Below are 17486 nucleotides of genomic sequence, written 5' to 3' on the forward strand. Positions count from 1 at the left end.
ACGCGCTATCTCAGAGTAGCTAGACATGTTGATGAAGTGAAATAATTTACTATGAAACGACTCAAATATAAGTCAAAACTAGGTGAACATAAGTTTGCTTTTGATAATTTTTTTTCCTAATTTTCCTTTCTACCCTGAATGTATGTACAATTGTGTAATGGTAATTTGTTTTCTAGATCTCGATGTTCAGTACATCTTGGATACAAAAGTAAACTCCCCTCGAATGGCCTTTAAAAATTTAGGAACAAGTACATTCAATCAAAGCATCTTACTTTACAAAGACGCCAAAGAAAATTGCAAACGCGAAGAAATCATCATGAAAAACGAGTTTAAAGATAAGCTTACAGCTTTAGAAGCAGAAGTTAAGTTTTCGATGCAGGAGGAGGCCTCTTGGGACGGTTACAGAGATGCACGATCCAGGTTAACAGCGGTGTTAGATTTGAATAATCCACCTTCACGGTCCGATTCGATAACGATCCAAAAGAACTGCGGACCAGACGATGTTTGTATTCCTAACTTGCATGTAGAAGTTACATCGTAAGTATAATAACCATGTAATCTATCTATTAGACTAAAGCTTCATTTTATAACATATTCAGTTATTTCAAATGCATAATTGGAATAAATCACAAATTGTAAAATAAACGCTTCATTAATAACCATTCTATTTATAGATGACTAGGCTTTAAAATAACAAAATATATTCACAACTGTTCGCAACTGAACTTGAACTCTTTTGGTAAACTCCACCCTCAGTGGCAATACCAAAGAAAAAGTCTAAAACAATAAAAAAAAAATAGCGAAATCCGTTAATCTCTTCACGAGAAAATGAACTATCAAAATGAGCACAATTTTATAGCATAAAACTTGTGGTTAAGCAATGATGAATTGTATGATTATATTTTTATATTGTTATGTGATACCGATTCACGGTACCGAAGACTAGAGTAGTGATCCTATTGTAGTAACCGCATTTTTAAACAAATATTTTATACAATTTATCTTTGGCCTATTTAACTCTTCAACCCTTTTCTTGAAAACCATGTCCCCCATGCTTATATTACTTTCCTCTATTTCAGTGTATTTCATTTATAAAAATTATTGATTTAATTCTACATTTTTTTTCTTTACAGCAATGTTAACAAATATCTCTTGGGCTCGAATACAACCATCGAATTCGACGTAATAGTCTCCAATTTCGAAGAGGACGCGTTCGAAACTACTTTCGAAATTACATACCCCGCAGGAGTCTTCTACAAAGGTTATAGCAAAAAAATTGGATGGCTTTGTAACGACGTAGGTAACAGGACAGTCCTTTGTGAGATAGGAAATCCACTTCCTAGTAAAAAGATAGTAAGTATTTCCTTTTGTTTATTTTTTTTGTGAATTCATATTTTAAATTATATTAAAAGAGCACGGACTTAAATGTACTATAAAAGTTGTTTTCAACATATAATTAAATGTTGTTGATAAGTCATGTCGTTATTGCTATAAAAATGGTGATTTTTTTATTATTTTAATAAAATTACTTAGATATTAGTTTAATTATTCACTTAGAAAAAATTTGAATTTATTATAGAACAAATACTTGTTTTGAGTTAGGGACGTCATCTGTTGCATTTTTTTATTATCTGCTAGATAAAACTATTTGTAAGAACCAAAAAGTTCATGTTGGGATCAAAGGCGTCAATCTGAGTGCGTACCAAACACGGCAATCTTCGCTGCGGCCAATAAGAACCACGTAGCGCACGCATGTGATCAACACATGGTGAGATTTGCCGTTACATCGTGCTATTATAATTTGTTTTAGTTTTTTTGTACTTTTCCTAAACTATATTTGTGTCTAAGAAATTATTTTTATATACAAAAAATGGATTAATTTTTAATCACGGAAGTTAATGCGCCTCCTGTTACACCAACAAAGGCAAGGAAGCGAATAAGACAACCTGGAAAATGGAAGAAAAACGTTGCAAAACGTCTAAGGTAAAATTTTGATATTTTGTTTTTGTTTTTGTTAAAATTTGAACCCATTTCAGTACTTACATTCATAATTATTTTTTGTTGTAGATATTCTGCGAAGAATATGCCAGAATATCTAACATGTGGACACAATTCAAAAACATGTAAGCGCTGCTTGGTGAAAATGAACGCTATACAGAAATTTCATAGCTTATTCTATGAGACCAAAGATTGTTGCGGAGAGGGGGCATTTGGGCCTGTAGGACCCATCGCCGGCTCTTCGGGCTTCTTCCTATCCCCGGAATTGGATCGGGTATTCACCATCTTTGGTTTGTCGCTGGTAGAAAGGTTAAATACCACCGCTGTTATAAATAACAGTTCCAGTGACAAATATCTGTTATAGGTAACGGTTCCAAGGAACAGTTACAAAGTAACAGAGCAAAAATGGAAAACAGATAGGTAAAAATGATCTAAGTATTCCTTGACTTACGGAAGGAATAACTTAGTAAACAAGTAAACTAAATGGTATAAAAATATAATGCAAAGAAAAATGTTTCTAGAAACAACTTATATAGAAATAGGACAGAAATATAGAAAAAATGAAATATGTAAATGTGAGAGTAAAATATGGAAATATTTCTAAGTGTTTCTTGACTTACGGAAGAAACGACTGAGAGTGGAAAAATAAAATACTCAAAATATAAAACGAGAAATGCAAAAATGAAACAGATTATAGAAATATGTCTAAGTGTTTCTTGACTTACGGAAGAAACAACTTAGAACAGAAAATAAACAAGAGAATCAAATATAGTAAAATAAATGCACAAATAAGTGTTTCTTGACTTACGGAAGAACGACTTATAATAGAAATATAAGAAAAATCAAATATAGAAAAGATGTGGAAATATTGCTAAGTGTTTCTTGACTTACGGAAGAAACAACTTAGCATAAAATAGAAAGTGAAAGAGACAAATGTATTAAGTATTTTCTTAACTTAAGGAAGAAAATATCTTAGATAAAATATCGGAAATAATAATGCAACAATGATTATGAAAATATTTCTAAGTGTTCTTTTGACTTACCGGAAAAGAACGGCTTAGGCAAACAATTAAAATAACAAGTCAAATATTCAGAGAAATATTTCTAAGAGTTCTTTGACTTACCGGAAAGAACTACTTAGACAAAGTACAAATCAAAATATAAAATAGAAAAAGCAAGATAAATATTTCTAAGTGTTCTTAACTTACGGAAGAACAACTTAGACACAAAATACAAGAAAAATAAACAATCAAACAATCAGTACATGAACAAATATAGATCAATGTAATATTCTAACCTGAAAAGGTCTGAATATACAATAATGCTAAAATAAAAATGGTATATAGGAAATCAGAAATAAAACAATAACTTAGTAGGTACAATAATAGCACCGACTAGGTCTACAGTAGAAGAGGCAAGCTCGACTGATCGATGAGAGAAAATCTACCTGCTTTTATGTAAAACAAATCCTTTGTTTTACGTAGCGAAAGTGGAATTTCCCTGCATCGAATCAATTAGAAATTTGGATTTGGCCAAACTTGGAATTTCCAAGTATTTTGACCGATATCCAAATTCCTTGATGCGTCCGGCACGGCTGTCAGCTCCCGGCTGACACGCCTCCGGAGAACAAGATAAAGCGACTCAAGATGCCTTTATTTTAAAATACTGCACTGTGAATCGTCTGCCGTAATTTTTTATCCAAGGAGAAAGTTCCAGTGTGCTAAGCAGCTTTTTTTAACGTGCTAGGGATAACAAAACAAAGGATTTTCTATGTGATAAAACGATTCAATGAAACAGGTCAAGTACCGATTGAACGCAGAGGTGGTGATCGAAAAACTGCGAAATATCGGGATAAGCTAGAAAGAGTGCAAAAGTTTATAAACCAATTAAAATGTACTGAATCCCATTACTGCCGTTCAGTGACGAAAAGCATGTATCTTCCATGTGAACTCATATGGAATCAAAATTGTATTTAATGTTTTCTGCTCAGACAATTCCATCGGAGACTGTGAAGAGATCGTATTTTCGCTATATATTTAACAGAAAATATAATTTGAGCTTTAAAAGTCCAGGAGCAGAAGTTTTGCTCAAAATGTTTAGAGCTATTTAAACGCATTAAATGCGAGAAAAATGAGCAATCTAAAATTAAAATAATGACTGAAAAACGGCTCCACAAACTTCGAGCGAAAGCATTTTTCCAATTTCTTCAAGAAAACAGAGAAGACCTAGTCACTTTGTCGTTTGACTGCCAAAAAAATTTGGTCCTCCCCAAAGTTCCTGATCAAAGTGCTTATTATTCAAGACAGCTTTATTTTTATAACTTTACTGTTGTTAAATGTGTTATATTTTAAGTTAGGTGAAGTCTTCCTTCTAGTTTGAAGACATCAAGAGACAAGGAAATATGTACTTTAGGAAATATGCACCAATAAACGTCTGGCCATCAACAATTATACTTTATTCCTTCTTACATACACAACAATACAAAACTTGACTTACTGTAGTTTATGACCTATTTTTGACATTACTCATTGCACTGTCAACAATGTCACTTTATATAGAACTATAGGACAACATCCACTTTTTATGTTGGATATTCTAACACTCTCCCTCAACATGAAAAGTAGATAAGCTAAATAATAGACCTTAACAAAATAAACATTATTTTAAATTCAAATTCTGACAGATTAACTGCAATTTCTTTGAATTTAACGACTTGGTCAACATATCAGCCACCATTTCATTCGTCGACATATATTTTAATTGAATATCATTGTTAGCTATTTTTTCACGAATAAAATGATACTTGACATGAATATGTTTCGTTCTCTTATGGTATACTTGATTTTCCGATAACTTTATGGCACTTTGATTATCATTAAATATAACCATCGGAAAACCTTCAAACAAAAAGTTACAATTAACATTGTTTTTAAATATTTCTTTACATAAATATGTTAAGTATAACGATTCTTTTGCTGCCTCAGTTATGCCAATATATTCAGCTTCAGTTGAACTTAAAGCCAAAGTTTTTTGCTTTTGACATTCCCATGAGATAGGACCACCAGCCAACGAAAAAATAAATCCATAAAATGACTTTCTATCTGAACTGTTATTGGCCCAATCTGAGTCAACAAAGCCACTTAAACTAACATTTGACTTTCTGTAATTAATTCTTACAGTTCTTGTACCTTTTAGGTATCACAAAACACGTTTGGCTGCTAACCAATGTTCTTTCGTATGAATCTTATTAAACTGGCTAAGATAAGTGACAAAGAAAGCTATGTCAGGCCTTGAACAAACCGCTAAATACATCATCGAACCAATCAATTCTTGATAAGGACATTCATACAAAGTTCCTTCATTAGAAAGCTTAACATTCGGTTCTAAAGGAGTATTTACAATGCTACAATTAGTCATTTCAAATCTTTAAGTATTTTATCAATATACTGTTCTTGACTTAATTTCAATTCAAACTCTGACCCACTTCTCTCTATCTTCATACCCAAACAATGTGTAATTGGACCCAAATCCTTAATATGAAAGTTTTTATCTAATTTATTTTTCAAAACTTTAACCTCATCATGATTATTGTAAAAAACAAAAAAATCATCTACATAGAGTGCTACAATAAGGATTGAATTCTCACTATTTTTAACAAAAATACATGGTTCAATTTCACATTGTTTAAAATTCAACTTTAACAAAATTTAGTATGCCCTTTTATACCACAGTCTCGAAGACTGTTTGAGACTATATATAGCTTTCCTGAGCAGACAGACTTTATTTTCCAAGTCTGGTTCATCAAAACCTTCAGGTTGAGCCATATATATGGTTTCATCAATCTCACCATTCAGGAATGCAGTCTCCACATCTAAATGAACTGTATCTAGATTTAATTCAACAGCCATCGCTAACAAAAGCCTAAAATTACTAAAACGAATGACTGGAGAATACGTTTCTGAACAGTCAACCCCATATTTCTGTGTAAAACCCTTTGCCACCAATCTTGCCCTGTACCTTAATATTTCACCCTTTTCATTTTTCTTTATTTTAAACACCCATTTATTCTGAACAATATTTGTATTTGCAGGTTTATCAACCAATTCCCAAGTATTATTCATTCTGAGAGCTGTCAATTCATTCTGAATGGCTAATCTCCATTCATGGCTGTGACTACTTGACAGTGCCTCAGAAAGACTTGTGGGCTCAAAAAAGATCAGGTACATTTTCCAGATCTTTATCTAACAAAAAATCATTATACAATTTTGGTTTATTTCTAACACGTGTAGGGTAACGCTTAGATTCTTGAACACTATCACTATTTCTTTCTTCTCTATTCACTTCTTGATTTTCACTCGCACTTTCTTCTACACTTTTTATATTCTCAGATTCCACAGTCTCACCGATACCACTTTTTACTTCTTCGGAGTTTTCATTCACACTAAAACATTCCGACTGATGCTGGTTCACTGATTTGGCTCCAACTTCAACAATTCGCAAATTGCATATAACCTCAGGTTTAAATCGTACGTCGTGGCTCGATACGATTCTTCTTTCAGATGGAATCCATATCCTAAAACCATCCCTGTCATTCACATAACCAACTAAATAACCATGTATCGCCTTGTCATCAAATTTACTGCGAAGATTCTTGTTAACGTGAACATAACATTCAGTGCCAAATATTCTTAAATGTTTCAAACTTCCAATTGCCTTTCCATACCACAATTCATAGGGACTTTTACTTTCAATTGATGACTTTCCTGTGCGATTCAGAATGTACACTGCAGTATTGCATGCTTTTACCCACAATTGTTTGGACAACTTACATGTGTTTAACATGGAACGTGCGCACTCTACAATGGTGCGGTTTTCCCTTTCAGCAACACCATTCTGCTGAGGTGTATAGGGTGGAGTGATACAACAATACTCTGAGATAGCGCGTGTAGTTTATGACCTATTTTTGACATTACTCATTGCACTGTCAACAATGTCACTTCATATAGAACTATAGGACAACATCCACTTTTTATGTTGGATATTCTAACAAAAGGTTCCTCAAAGTCCCCACTTTCAAAGGAAAATGTATTTTTATACTGTTGGACTGAGGACACGTTTGGCAAAGAATCAAATGAATTTTTCTCTGCAGTCTTTCATCGACTCAATGAGACTGATTTTGGCAACATGTCATAGAAGGTACGACTGGTCGCTGATGAATGCAATGGTCAAAATAAAAACTCGATAATGATTGTTATGTGCTGCAAATGGCTAATCGAGAGCGCACCACCAAATGTTATTACTTGAGTTAGTTTTTCCTGTAGTTGGTCACTTATTCTTACCATCCAATTGAGTTTTCGGTTAAATTGAGAAAAAAATTACGAAAACGAGAAGTAGTAACGACAACTGACGAATACGTACAAGGAAATTATTTCCGAATTTTCTACGGTCGTTGATATAAAACAAAGCTGTGGTTACGATTGGAAGTCTGCTGTGCATGGGGGTTTTCAGTTTGAGGAATGTAAAAGTACATTCTAAAACGATGTAGGACAGAAAATGTTTTAATACGAGGTGAACTTCATTAAAAAACGATTTCGGATCTTTTGTAAATATCACACATATCACAAATATCAATCCAGACAAACTTATCCCCGATGCTCACAAAGTAAATAATTTAAAACTGCGTGATGTGCGAAAATCTTTTGATCAAACATTTTGGTTTAGACTGGACACAACTCGATCAGCTTAACTACTAAGAGCTTTTTCAACGTTATGAACAAGAAGTAAACGAGCACTACTGTTCGAAACGAGTCCTGTTCCAGAGTTAGAATCTGTCGAAACCTGTGAAGATATACCCGAACTTATGGATATTTTAGTTTAAGTGATATGTATATAAATTGTTTACATATTATAGTATTGTTCAATATCAAAATATATTTTTTTTTTCATTAAGTACAGACACAATAATGTTTTATTAGTTCCAAAACTGGCAATATCCTTATAGATCATTTTCATATCCATCAATCTCCAACCCTTGCAAACAAAAACGGCAATCTCCAAACTAAGATATTAAAAAAAAGAAAAAGAAATAATTTATTAAGCTAGTCTTTCTGGACATCCGATCACAAACCAAATTTTATATCATTATTCATTAGTTTATTGTTTTAATTTAATTTTGTTAGTTTCTAAAAAAATATGGAAATGGGAGATTGCCGACTTTTATTTTACACCCCCTCATATACTCAAATAAAGACAGGCGATCCTGATGAATGTTTTTCAATGTTTCCTCCATGTATAATAACCAGGAGACCAGAGATATAATCTGGCGTTACATAGGGTGCATGTGTGTTATTAAATAAAACTTGCGGATAATGTAACTCAACAGATTGGTAAATATACTCAACGAAGCAACGTAATTGATTTTGCAAACGATCAAAATTTCTACAATTTTTTTTCTGGAATCTTTTGCCCTAGAAAGCCAATTACGTTCGAAATAGGTTTTGGCGTCCGGAGTATAATGTGAAAGATCTCGTGAAATCAATATACACTGAACGACAAAAAAGTGGCCACCCTATAAATTTCCGAAAATAAAAATTCATTGGAAATTTTATGCACTGTTTTATATTACGTCTCAATAGAAATTTAGCTTTTTTAGCTAGAAGTCAAGTTTATGTATTTTAGCTATTCCGAGAACTACAGTACGGAGAGCTTTCCAGCGCTTTATAGAGACTGGTACATACTCACGTTGACCTGGTTCCGGTCGTAGAAGAGTTATCTCGTAAAGAGATGATCGTTTTATTGTGATGGAACTTTTAAGAAATCGCCATTCCACTGCAGTTGCTGCAAAAAACCGTCTGCAGGAGGTTCGAAATGTGAGTGTAAGTAACAGAACGGTTAGAAGACGCCTTAATAAAAGAGGACACTGAGATATACAGGATTGGAGAAAAATTCTCCATATTGATGAATCGCGGTACTGTTTGAAGTCTGGCGATGGCCGAGAGAGGGTTTGGAGACGGAGAAATGAAAGATATGCATAAGCTTGTATGTCCCCAGAGAAGAAAGTTTTACGGTGGTGGTGTCATGGTTTGGACTGGAATCTCATTTGAAGCTCGAACTGAACTTATTTTCATCAACGACCCCTGAATGCTCACGGTATATAGAGGATGTTTTGGTAGAGGCAGTAGTCCCATTTGGTCCATTTATTAGGGACAATTTCGTCTTTATGCAAGATAATGCACGGCCGCATACTGCAAGAATCGTGACAAATTACTTGGGAGAAGTAGGAATTAATACTCTAGAATGGCCAACCTGCAGACTTGATCTAAATATCATCAAACATATTTGGGATGAACTTCATCGTAGGGTTAGAAATCAACCAGGCTAGCAAGAAAGGCTTGCAGACCTTCAAAACATGCTTCGTGAAAAATATAAAACTTATTCCTCAAGTTTTTATTTAAAATCTGTTTCTATCCCTTCCAAATTGTATGCAAATTAGAGCATATTACCCGATATTAGACAATTTAGACAATTTTGTTTAAGTCCACTAGTAATTTTTATTATTGTTCTGAAGCTATTTTCTTGTGGCATTTTAAATTAATTACTATTTAACTGGGAATAAGCCACAATTAAAGGTTAAAATACGTTTATTGACGTTTCAATTCCACTTCGGAAATCGTTCTCAAAATACAATGTTTGTATTTTGAGAACGATTTCCGAAGTGGAAATTGAAACGTCAATAAACGTATTTTAACCTTTAATTGTGGCTTATTCCCAGTTAAATAGTAAGTAATTTTTATTGTTTGTAATTCGTGTGAATATTACACTATTTTCTTTTGTAGCCTTCTAATTAAATAAATTATGCTAAGGAATCAAGCAGTAATGGCCATTAATTGTTTTAAAATGAAAGATGTTGAGTATACAATCTGAAACAGTGCATAAAACTTCCAATGAATTTTTATTTTCGGAAATTTATAGGTTGGCCACTTTTTTTGCTGGTCAGCGTAGCAATGAACTTAAACGACCTAAATTAACCCAATTTAGTATTTAGGTACTATATTATTTTATTAATCATAATATTACTGATTTAATGTAGTTGATAAATTAAAACCCGTATTAATAATTTTATCACATTTTTTTATTATTTAGGCAACATTCAAAGTTCTGTTCCAACCTTACCATATCGAAGGTTTACCCCGCAGCTACATCTTCAATACATTCGCCAACAGTACTAACCCCCGAGCTCCCAGAAACGATGGACGACAATCGAAAAACGATAGAAATCGAAATATGGATCGATGCCACCTTAGACATTAGAGGGCAAGTACATTTGAGATTTATTTACTCTACATCAAAATCGTGCAATTTGAATGTGTATAAAATACACTGATCTGCGAAAGTAACCAATACAAGTTTATTTGAAGTAAACTAAAATAAATTAGAAAACTTCAATTCTAATCAATTATTTTTATTAATTACTATTTAACTGGGAATAATGTGTAATTAATTACACCTCATTACAGTAAGACCCCTCATTTTTATGGAGTACCGAAAGTTCATAAAACGAATATACCACTTAGACCCATTTGTAGTACCATGAATTCTCCTTGTAGTGAACTATCAAAATTTTTATTAAATATTTTAAAACCAATTGCAAATAAAAAATGACACATTTATAAAAAATACACAACATTTTTTAAATAAATTATCAAATATTGAATTTAATTCAAATAATACTTTAGTAAGTTTTGACATAAATAGTTTATTTACGAATGTGCCATTAGATAAGACTTTAAATATAGTCAAGACAAAATTAGAGAGTGATGATACATTGGCAACTAGAACAAGACTAAATATATCAGCTATAATGGAGTTAATAACAGTATGTACTGATAATACATATTTTCAACTAAATAATGAATTCTATAAACAAAGTTTTGGACTAGCAATGGGCTCTAGTTTATCTCCATTATTAGCTGATATATTTATGGAAGATTTTGAAACAAATATTATTTCTAAACAAAATTTAAAACCTCAGTATGGTGGAGATATGTAGATGATGTATTCTCAATATGGCCTCATGGATCAGAGTTGTTGGACACATTCCTAAATGATATAAACGATAAAGAAGAGACAATAATATTTACCATGGAAAAGGAATATAATAACACATTACCTTTTCTGGATGTTTTAATCTCTAAGAACGATACTGGATACGAAACTCAGGTGTATAGAAAACCAACACACACAAACAGATATTTAAAATTCAAATCAAATCACAATATTAATATTAAAAAGGGAATCATTAAATCCTTATACGATAGAGCCAAAATTACTTGTTCTAACGAAAATTCGTTCTTGGAGGAGAAACATTTGTTATTATCTGTTTTATTAAAAAATGATTATCCTTTATCGTTTATAAATAAGGAATTTTCAAACAATAGATCGAATAGAACAAAACAACCTCTAGAACGAGATCCTACAGCATATACAAGGGATAATACGAGGAAAATAACAATACCATATATAAAAGGATTATCGGAAAAGCTTAAAAGGATAGGAAATAAATTCAACATTTCAACAACATTCAAAACAACAAACACGTTGAGATCTATTTTGTCCAAAACCAAACCTAACAATGAACAAGAAAGGACAAAGAATTGCATTTATAAAATACCTTGTGAATGCGATCAGTTTTATTTAGGTGAAACATCAAGGCCATTAAATGTTAGAATAAGTGAACATCAATCCTATATTAAAAATAGAGAATTTGATAGATCTCAAATATGTAAACATGCATGGGATAATGAACATAGGGTTCAATGGAATGATTCAAATATAGTCCTAAAAGAAACGGATGGTAAAAAGAGAAAAATCAAAGAAGCGGCTCTAATTATGCTAAATGAGACCAATTGTGTCGCGAATTCCTTGGCAGAATGTAGTAGGATCTGGTTACCCATATTGAAAGAGGAAGTTATTAAAAAGAAAATACCAGTATTGGTAAGTCAGTAACATATAGAGAATACATCATTTATATTTTTTAAATAACAAACATATAAAGTCGGAATTTGGTATTTATTGAAGGTAAACTAAATGCACGATCAAATACTTACCATGTCGGGATAGTATTGTGAGGTTTTTTTCCTGGTTTTTCCCTCATAATTTACTATGGAATCACTAACAGGAGAATTTTACTGTCATCATGGCATGTATTTGTCTTTTTAAAGACGAATTACATGTTATGATCTTTTCTGACGGATATTCTCAAGTTAAAGTTGATTTTCATGTAATCGAATGAACTATCTTATAAGTAAAGTCGTCCCAGGAACGCAACTCAACAATATTGGCAATATCATTTTAAAGTCGTCTACTTTAAAATGTATAATGTATGGCTGAATTGTCAATATAGATGAGTCAGATAAAATTAAATTATTAGAAGAATTTTTCACTAAGTAACAAAAACAAAATTTGTTTAATTTACTAATGTTTGTATTTTGAGAACGATTTCCGAAGTGGAAATTGAAACGTCAATAAACGTATTTAACCTTTAATTGTGGCTTATTCCCAGTTAAATAGTAATTAATTTAAAATGTCACAAGAAAATAGCTTCAGAACAAAATTATTTTTATTGCATGTTTCATAAAAAATTATAAAATAACAAACAAATTCCAAAATATTGACTAATGTAACAACAAATAATTTTTTTTTTATTTCTGAGTAAGATATTTTGTAAATCAATGATATATTTCTAAAATATGGATACTAAAATCAGATATTTACTCTGAGATAGCGCGTAACCGCTATCTTTTCTAACATAAACTGGATCAAAGCAAAAATCTCGTTTTACGGTATTTGTTCCCATTCGCTTATTAGCGCCTGTTGTAACGCTACGGCAGTTTCAAATTTTGGCCCTAATTTTGCCTAACTACCCCTAACAAGTTGTCTCACAAATGCTCAATCGAGTTAAGGTCTGGACTTCTAGGAGGCCAGGTTAGTAACTGAATACCAACATCTTTAAAGTATTGCATTGTTATCCTGGTTATATGCGGCCCAGCATTATCCTGCAATAGGAGAAAATTTTCAACTACAAAATGCATATAAGGTAACACATGTTCTTCAAGACGTTCCCTAATATACCTATCAGCCCCTCTAGCGGGTACATAAGATGACAAATTTTGTTCGCTTAATCTTCGACGTAGGGTGTAAGTTGAAACTATGGTACCATTTTAAATATAATTAAAACAAGAAAATTAAAATATCTCGGACATATTACACGTGGAGAGAAATACACCTTGCTCCATTTGATTATGCAGGGAAAGATCCGATGAAAGAGAAGCATAGAGAGGCGTAGAATGTCATGGCCGCGCAACCTGAGAGAGTGGTACGGATGTACATCAAATGAACTTTTCAGAGCAGCCGTCTCAAAAGTCCGAATATGTATTATGATTGCCGACCTCCGCCGCGGAGATGGCACTTAAAGAAGAAGATGGTACCATGAACTTCTGCCAGTCTCGTAGGAAAAGCTGTAGCAGTAATCCGATATCGAAGCACTTGAAGTCTAAGAAACCGATCTTCCACGGCGTTTGTTGACCGTAGTCTTTCCTGTACTTTCCTTGGTTCTTTCCTTGGGCTTCTTGAGTAAGAACCAGTTTCTCGAAATCTTTGTAAAACCTGGTAAATTGTGCTTCGCGGAACGCCAAACACATCTGCGATATATCGATCGGAACGCCCATCATTATTAAGAGCAAGTGCTTGTGCTACTTGATCTGGCCTCATTACAAATTATTCTTTGTTATTAAAAACACTGTTTTTTCCAGAAAAAAACAGCAAACATTCACCAAAAATGAATGCAATCAATGTAACAAGCAATATTTTAAGTAAATATTGGCTTTATCGATGGCACATTAAAAAAATTTTTCGTTCCCAAAAAATAACATTTTTTAACCGTTTAATATAACAAACTAATGGATAAAAGCAACTTACATTTTGATAAATATATTTAATTATTATACAGGGCAATTCAACAAAACTAAACTGACAAAACTGTGGAGTTTCAAGTTTCCGGTTACTTTTGCGAGTCAGTGTATGACTATAAAAGTCGTAAGAGACAACTAGCAGTCCTATCATGTAATTACATAATTCGATTTTTATTTCAAGATAGTTTAACAAATTTAATTCAATTAACAGCTTTAAGTATAATATATATATAAAAAAAAATTATATTCTAACTAGACTTATTAATAAATACAGAAAATATAATAATCAACCATTCGCAGGCTTCATACATAGATGTACCAAAGACATTAGATGAAATACCACTCTAAAAATACTGTATAAATATCAACACTCTTCAGGCAAAACCCTTTATTCTATTTATGTAGAATTTAATCATCACCTAATTGTCAACAATGATCATCATTTGGCTCTACAACTCTATGTGAGTCTTGACCGCGTTTACTATTTGCCTCCATTGTTTTCGGTCCTGAGCAGCTATTTCCCATTGCTGCATTCCCATTTTGCGTAGATCACTAGCTACTGCGTCCTTCCATCTCTTTCTTGGGCGTCCAACTGACCTTCTGCCATTGGACCTTTCCCAGAATGTGGCGTTCAGAAATCTTTCGTCACTCGATCTTAGTACGTAGCCCGCCCATCTTATTCAGTTTGCTTTAATGTAGCGTACTATGTTTTCATCTCCATATACTGTCTGAAGTTCATCATTGTGTCTTCTTCTCAATTCTCCTGTTATCTCTTCTCTGCAAGGCCCATAGATAGTCCGCAGTATCTTTCTTTCCGAGTACCAGTAATTTTGTCGTTTCCCGCTGGTTCAGAGCCCATGTCTCGCTTCCATACGTTATTGTGAGACGAATTTTTGTCTTGTACACTCTTATTTTTGCTGGTATTGAGAGTATTTTTGATTTAAGTACGGTCATTAATGATTAATCCCTGTTTCCTGCAATGTTCCTGGCTGCCACGTCCTTTTCATATTTATTTTCAGATGTTATGATCGCTCCCAGGTACTTGAATTCCTTGACGACTTCAAAGTTGTATCCATTGATTGTTACGTTTTGTCTAACCCTTGATCTTGGGTTCTTCGTAATCACCATGTACTTGGTCTTGTCCTCGTTGACCTTCAGACCAACTTCCTTGGCGCCGTTTTCGAATAGGGTGAAAACTTCTTTTGCATCTCTGGTGGATTGTGCACTTGTGTCCACGTTATCCGCAAACGCCAATAGTATTTTTGATCCTTGGGCAGCAAATCAATTTGTCAGTTGTGATCGAGCTTTCCCTACCTCATGTTCCAGTGCAAAATTAAATAGCAGGGGCGAGAGGATCTCTTTGTCTAAGCACGGTGTCAATGAGGAATTACTCCGACGTGGTGCCGCCAATTCTGATCCATGCGGAAGCCTTCTCTGTGCTCACATGTACTAATCGTACCAGCTTTCTACGTACTCCCATTTCTACCATGGTCTTCCACAATGCTTCTCTGCTAACAGAATCGTAAGCTTGTTTAAAGTCCACGAAGATTTGGTTTACATCGCGGTTGAATTCCCAGTCAACAGTCAACAATGATCCTATTAAAAAATTAACCATTTTAAATACTTACCATGCTGGATAAACGACACACTATTCCTGATGAACAAATTGAAACTCGTATACAAGCGGCAAGAGAAGCATTTATGAAACTTAACTCTGAATTTTCATGTGAACGAACAACTAAGAATTAAGTTCCTAAAATGTTATGTGTATCCTGTATACTATACAGATGTGAAATTTGGATTATGAAAGTTATTATGATACAATAAGTTAGACGCCTTCGAGATTTGGTCTTATCGTAGAATGTTACTCTAAAAAGTAATTTTCGCAATAAAATAACTTTAGTTTTATGGTTAAATAAATAATAAAATTGCTTTTATTTTTATTTTAGACAAAGTTTCCCTACTCTTCAACCTCTTAGCTATTATAACGAATCCGCCCAAACCTCTGGAACAATGAAAGAAATTAGGAAAGAGTCGGACATCGGTCCCGAGGTTGCTCATGTTTATTTCGTAACAAACAAAGGTCCTTCTACAATTAAAGAAGCCGAAGTGTTCATTCTTTGGCCTCTTACGTCGCTTGGTGGTGAGGATCTCCTTTACCTAATGGAGCAACCAATCACCAAGGGTGATGTTAAGTGTGACCATGTTCAATTTGCTAATTATAGAAAAATAAAAGTAAGTACTTAACGTCCTGTCGGTTTATTACGTTTTTTCTTTTTCGTATTCGTTCTTTTATTTCAGCTCAGTTTGGATCAGTTAATCTAAACTATTTTTGTTTTATCTATTTTTCAGTCAGAGGCTACATTAAACACATTGTGGGAACGCTACAACATCGATATATCCGCTTTCAATGCAGCCAATGCTCAAAAAGTCTCCAAGGAGAATGGAAATGAACATAACATAGAAATTGGAACTGGCATTAATAGTGGAATTGGAGTTATTAATAAACCTAGTGAAACAGAACAGGAAATCAAAAAGGCTGGAGGCGATTCGTCTTCGGTTTGGGCGCACAGACACAACGAAAGTACCTCAGAAGTCAGCAGTTGGGGTACTCTAAATCCTTATGGTCAATATGAGCTCACTGTCAGTAAATCATTTACGGTAAGTAGTTAACTATTTAGTAATATAATTAGATGAAGGCAAGTCAAAATATAATCATAAAAAAAATCACGCGTCGGAAAAAAAAATATTTTTTAACAACAAGAGAAATCATACGATTTCCTACCTGGCGAAACCGAATTCAAATTTTTACCACTGTGTTTTTACCACTGTCACTTGCAAAGCAAACAGCTTTATGAATTAGATTCACATCAGAGCAGTGACATATACCGCTCAGATGAGACCTAAAGAGGTCGAAATACGTATAAGCGGCTTGCCGCTGCCCTGTATCGAAACAAAAATCTAATACCGTCATTATGTTTTAAATTTTTTTTTAATTATCATTTTGTCATAATGATTTATTGTTTCAGCATATATTTTATGTTTGTACGCATAATGATTTTTATCACATTCCAACCTCTTACACCCCTATTAAATTATGTTTAAAATGCTGTCACCATTATTGGTCGCTAAATAAAAAGTATAGGGTTACAACTACTAAACGTTTACACCCTTCACAATAGTACAAATATATAAAATGACATACAAAAATATCTCATGTTACAATCGATAGCCTCGGGAGAGCGGTGCCAGCTTCTTGAATAGGGCACTACTTGTATCAATTTATCCACTTTTAGATATCTATGCAGTGATTTCGTAGTTAATTGGATCCAAATAAAAATAATAAAAATAAATTTAAAATTAAAATTGATTCTTCCGTTTTCTAGCTAAGTTAAAGTTCCTTTTCTCGGGAATTATTGCTGCAAAAACTGCAACAGATAAAAAAAATTGATGACGGATTCGGATTCACCAAGTTTTGTGAGAAAAAATTAACCCAGAAATTCTTCCTTTAAGGAGAAA

General features: G+C 33.2%; 1 protein-coding gene across 1 annotated transcript; it reads left to right on the forward strand.

The window, feature by feature from the left end:
* Nucleotides 1-182: 182 nt before the first annotated feature.
* LOC140431933 (integrin alpha-PS2-like) lies at nt 183-16628 on the forward strand (the record flags this gene model as incomplete). The annotated part of the gene is made up of 5 exons (XM_072519801.1): nt 183-537; nt 1134-1353; nt 10141-10311; nt 15917-16202; nt 16320-16628. Coding segments are annotated over exons 3-5 (660 nt in total), but the record flags the coding sequence as incomplete, so codon positions are not given.
* Between the last annotated feature and the right edge of the window lie 858 nt (nt 16629-17486).

Source organism: Diabrotica undecimpunctata, unplaced genomic scaffold, assembly GCF_040954645.1.
Source record: "Diabrotica undecimpunctata isolate CICGRU unplaced genomic scaffold, icDiaUnde3 ctg00001275.1, whole genome shotgun sequence".
Classification (NCBI taxonomy): Eukaryota; Metazoa; Arthropoda; class Insecta; order Coleoptera; family Chrysomelidae; genus Diabrotica; species Diabrotica undecimpunctata.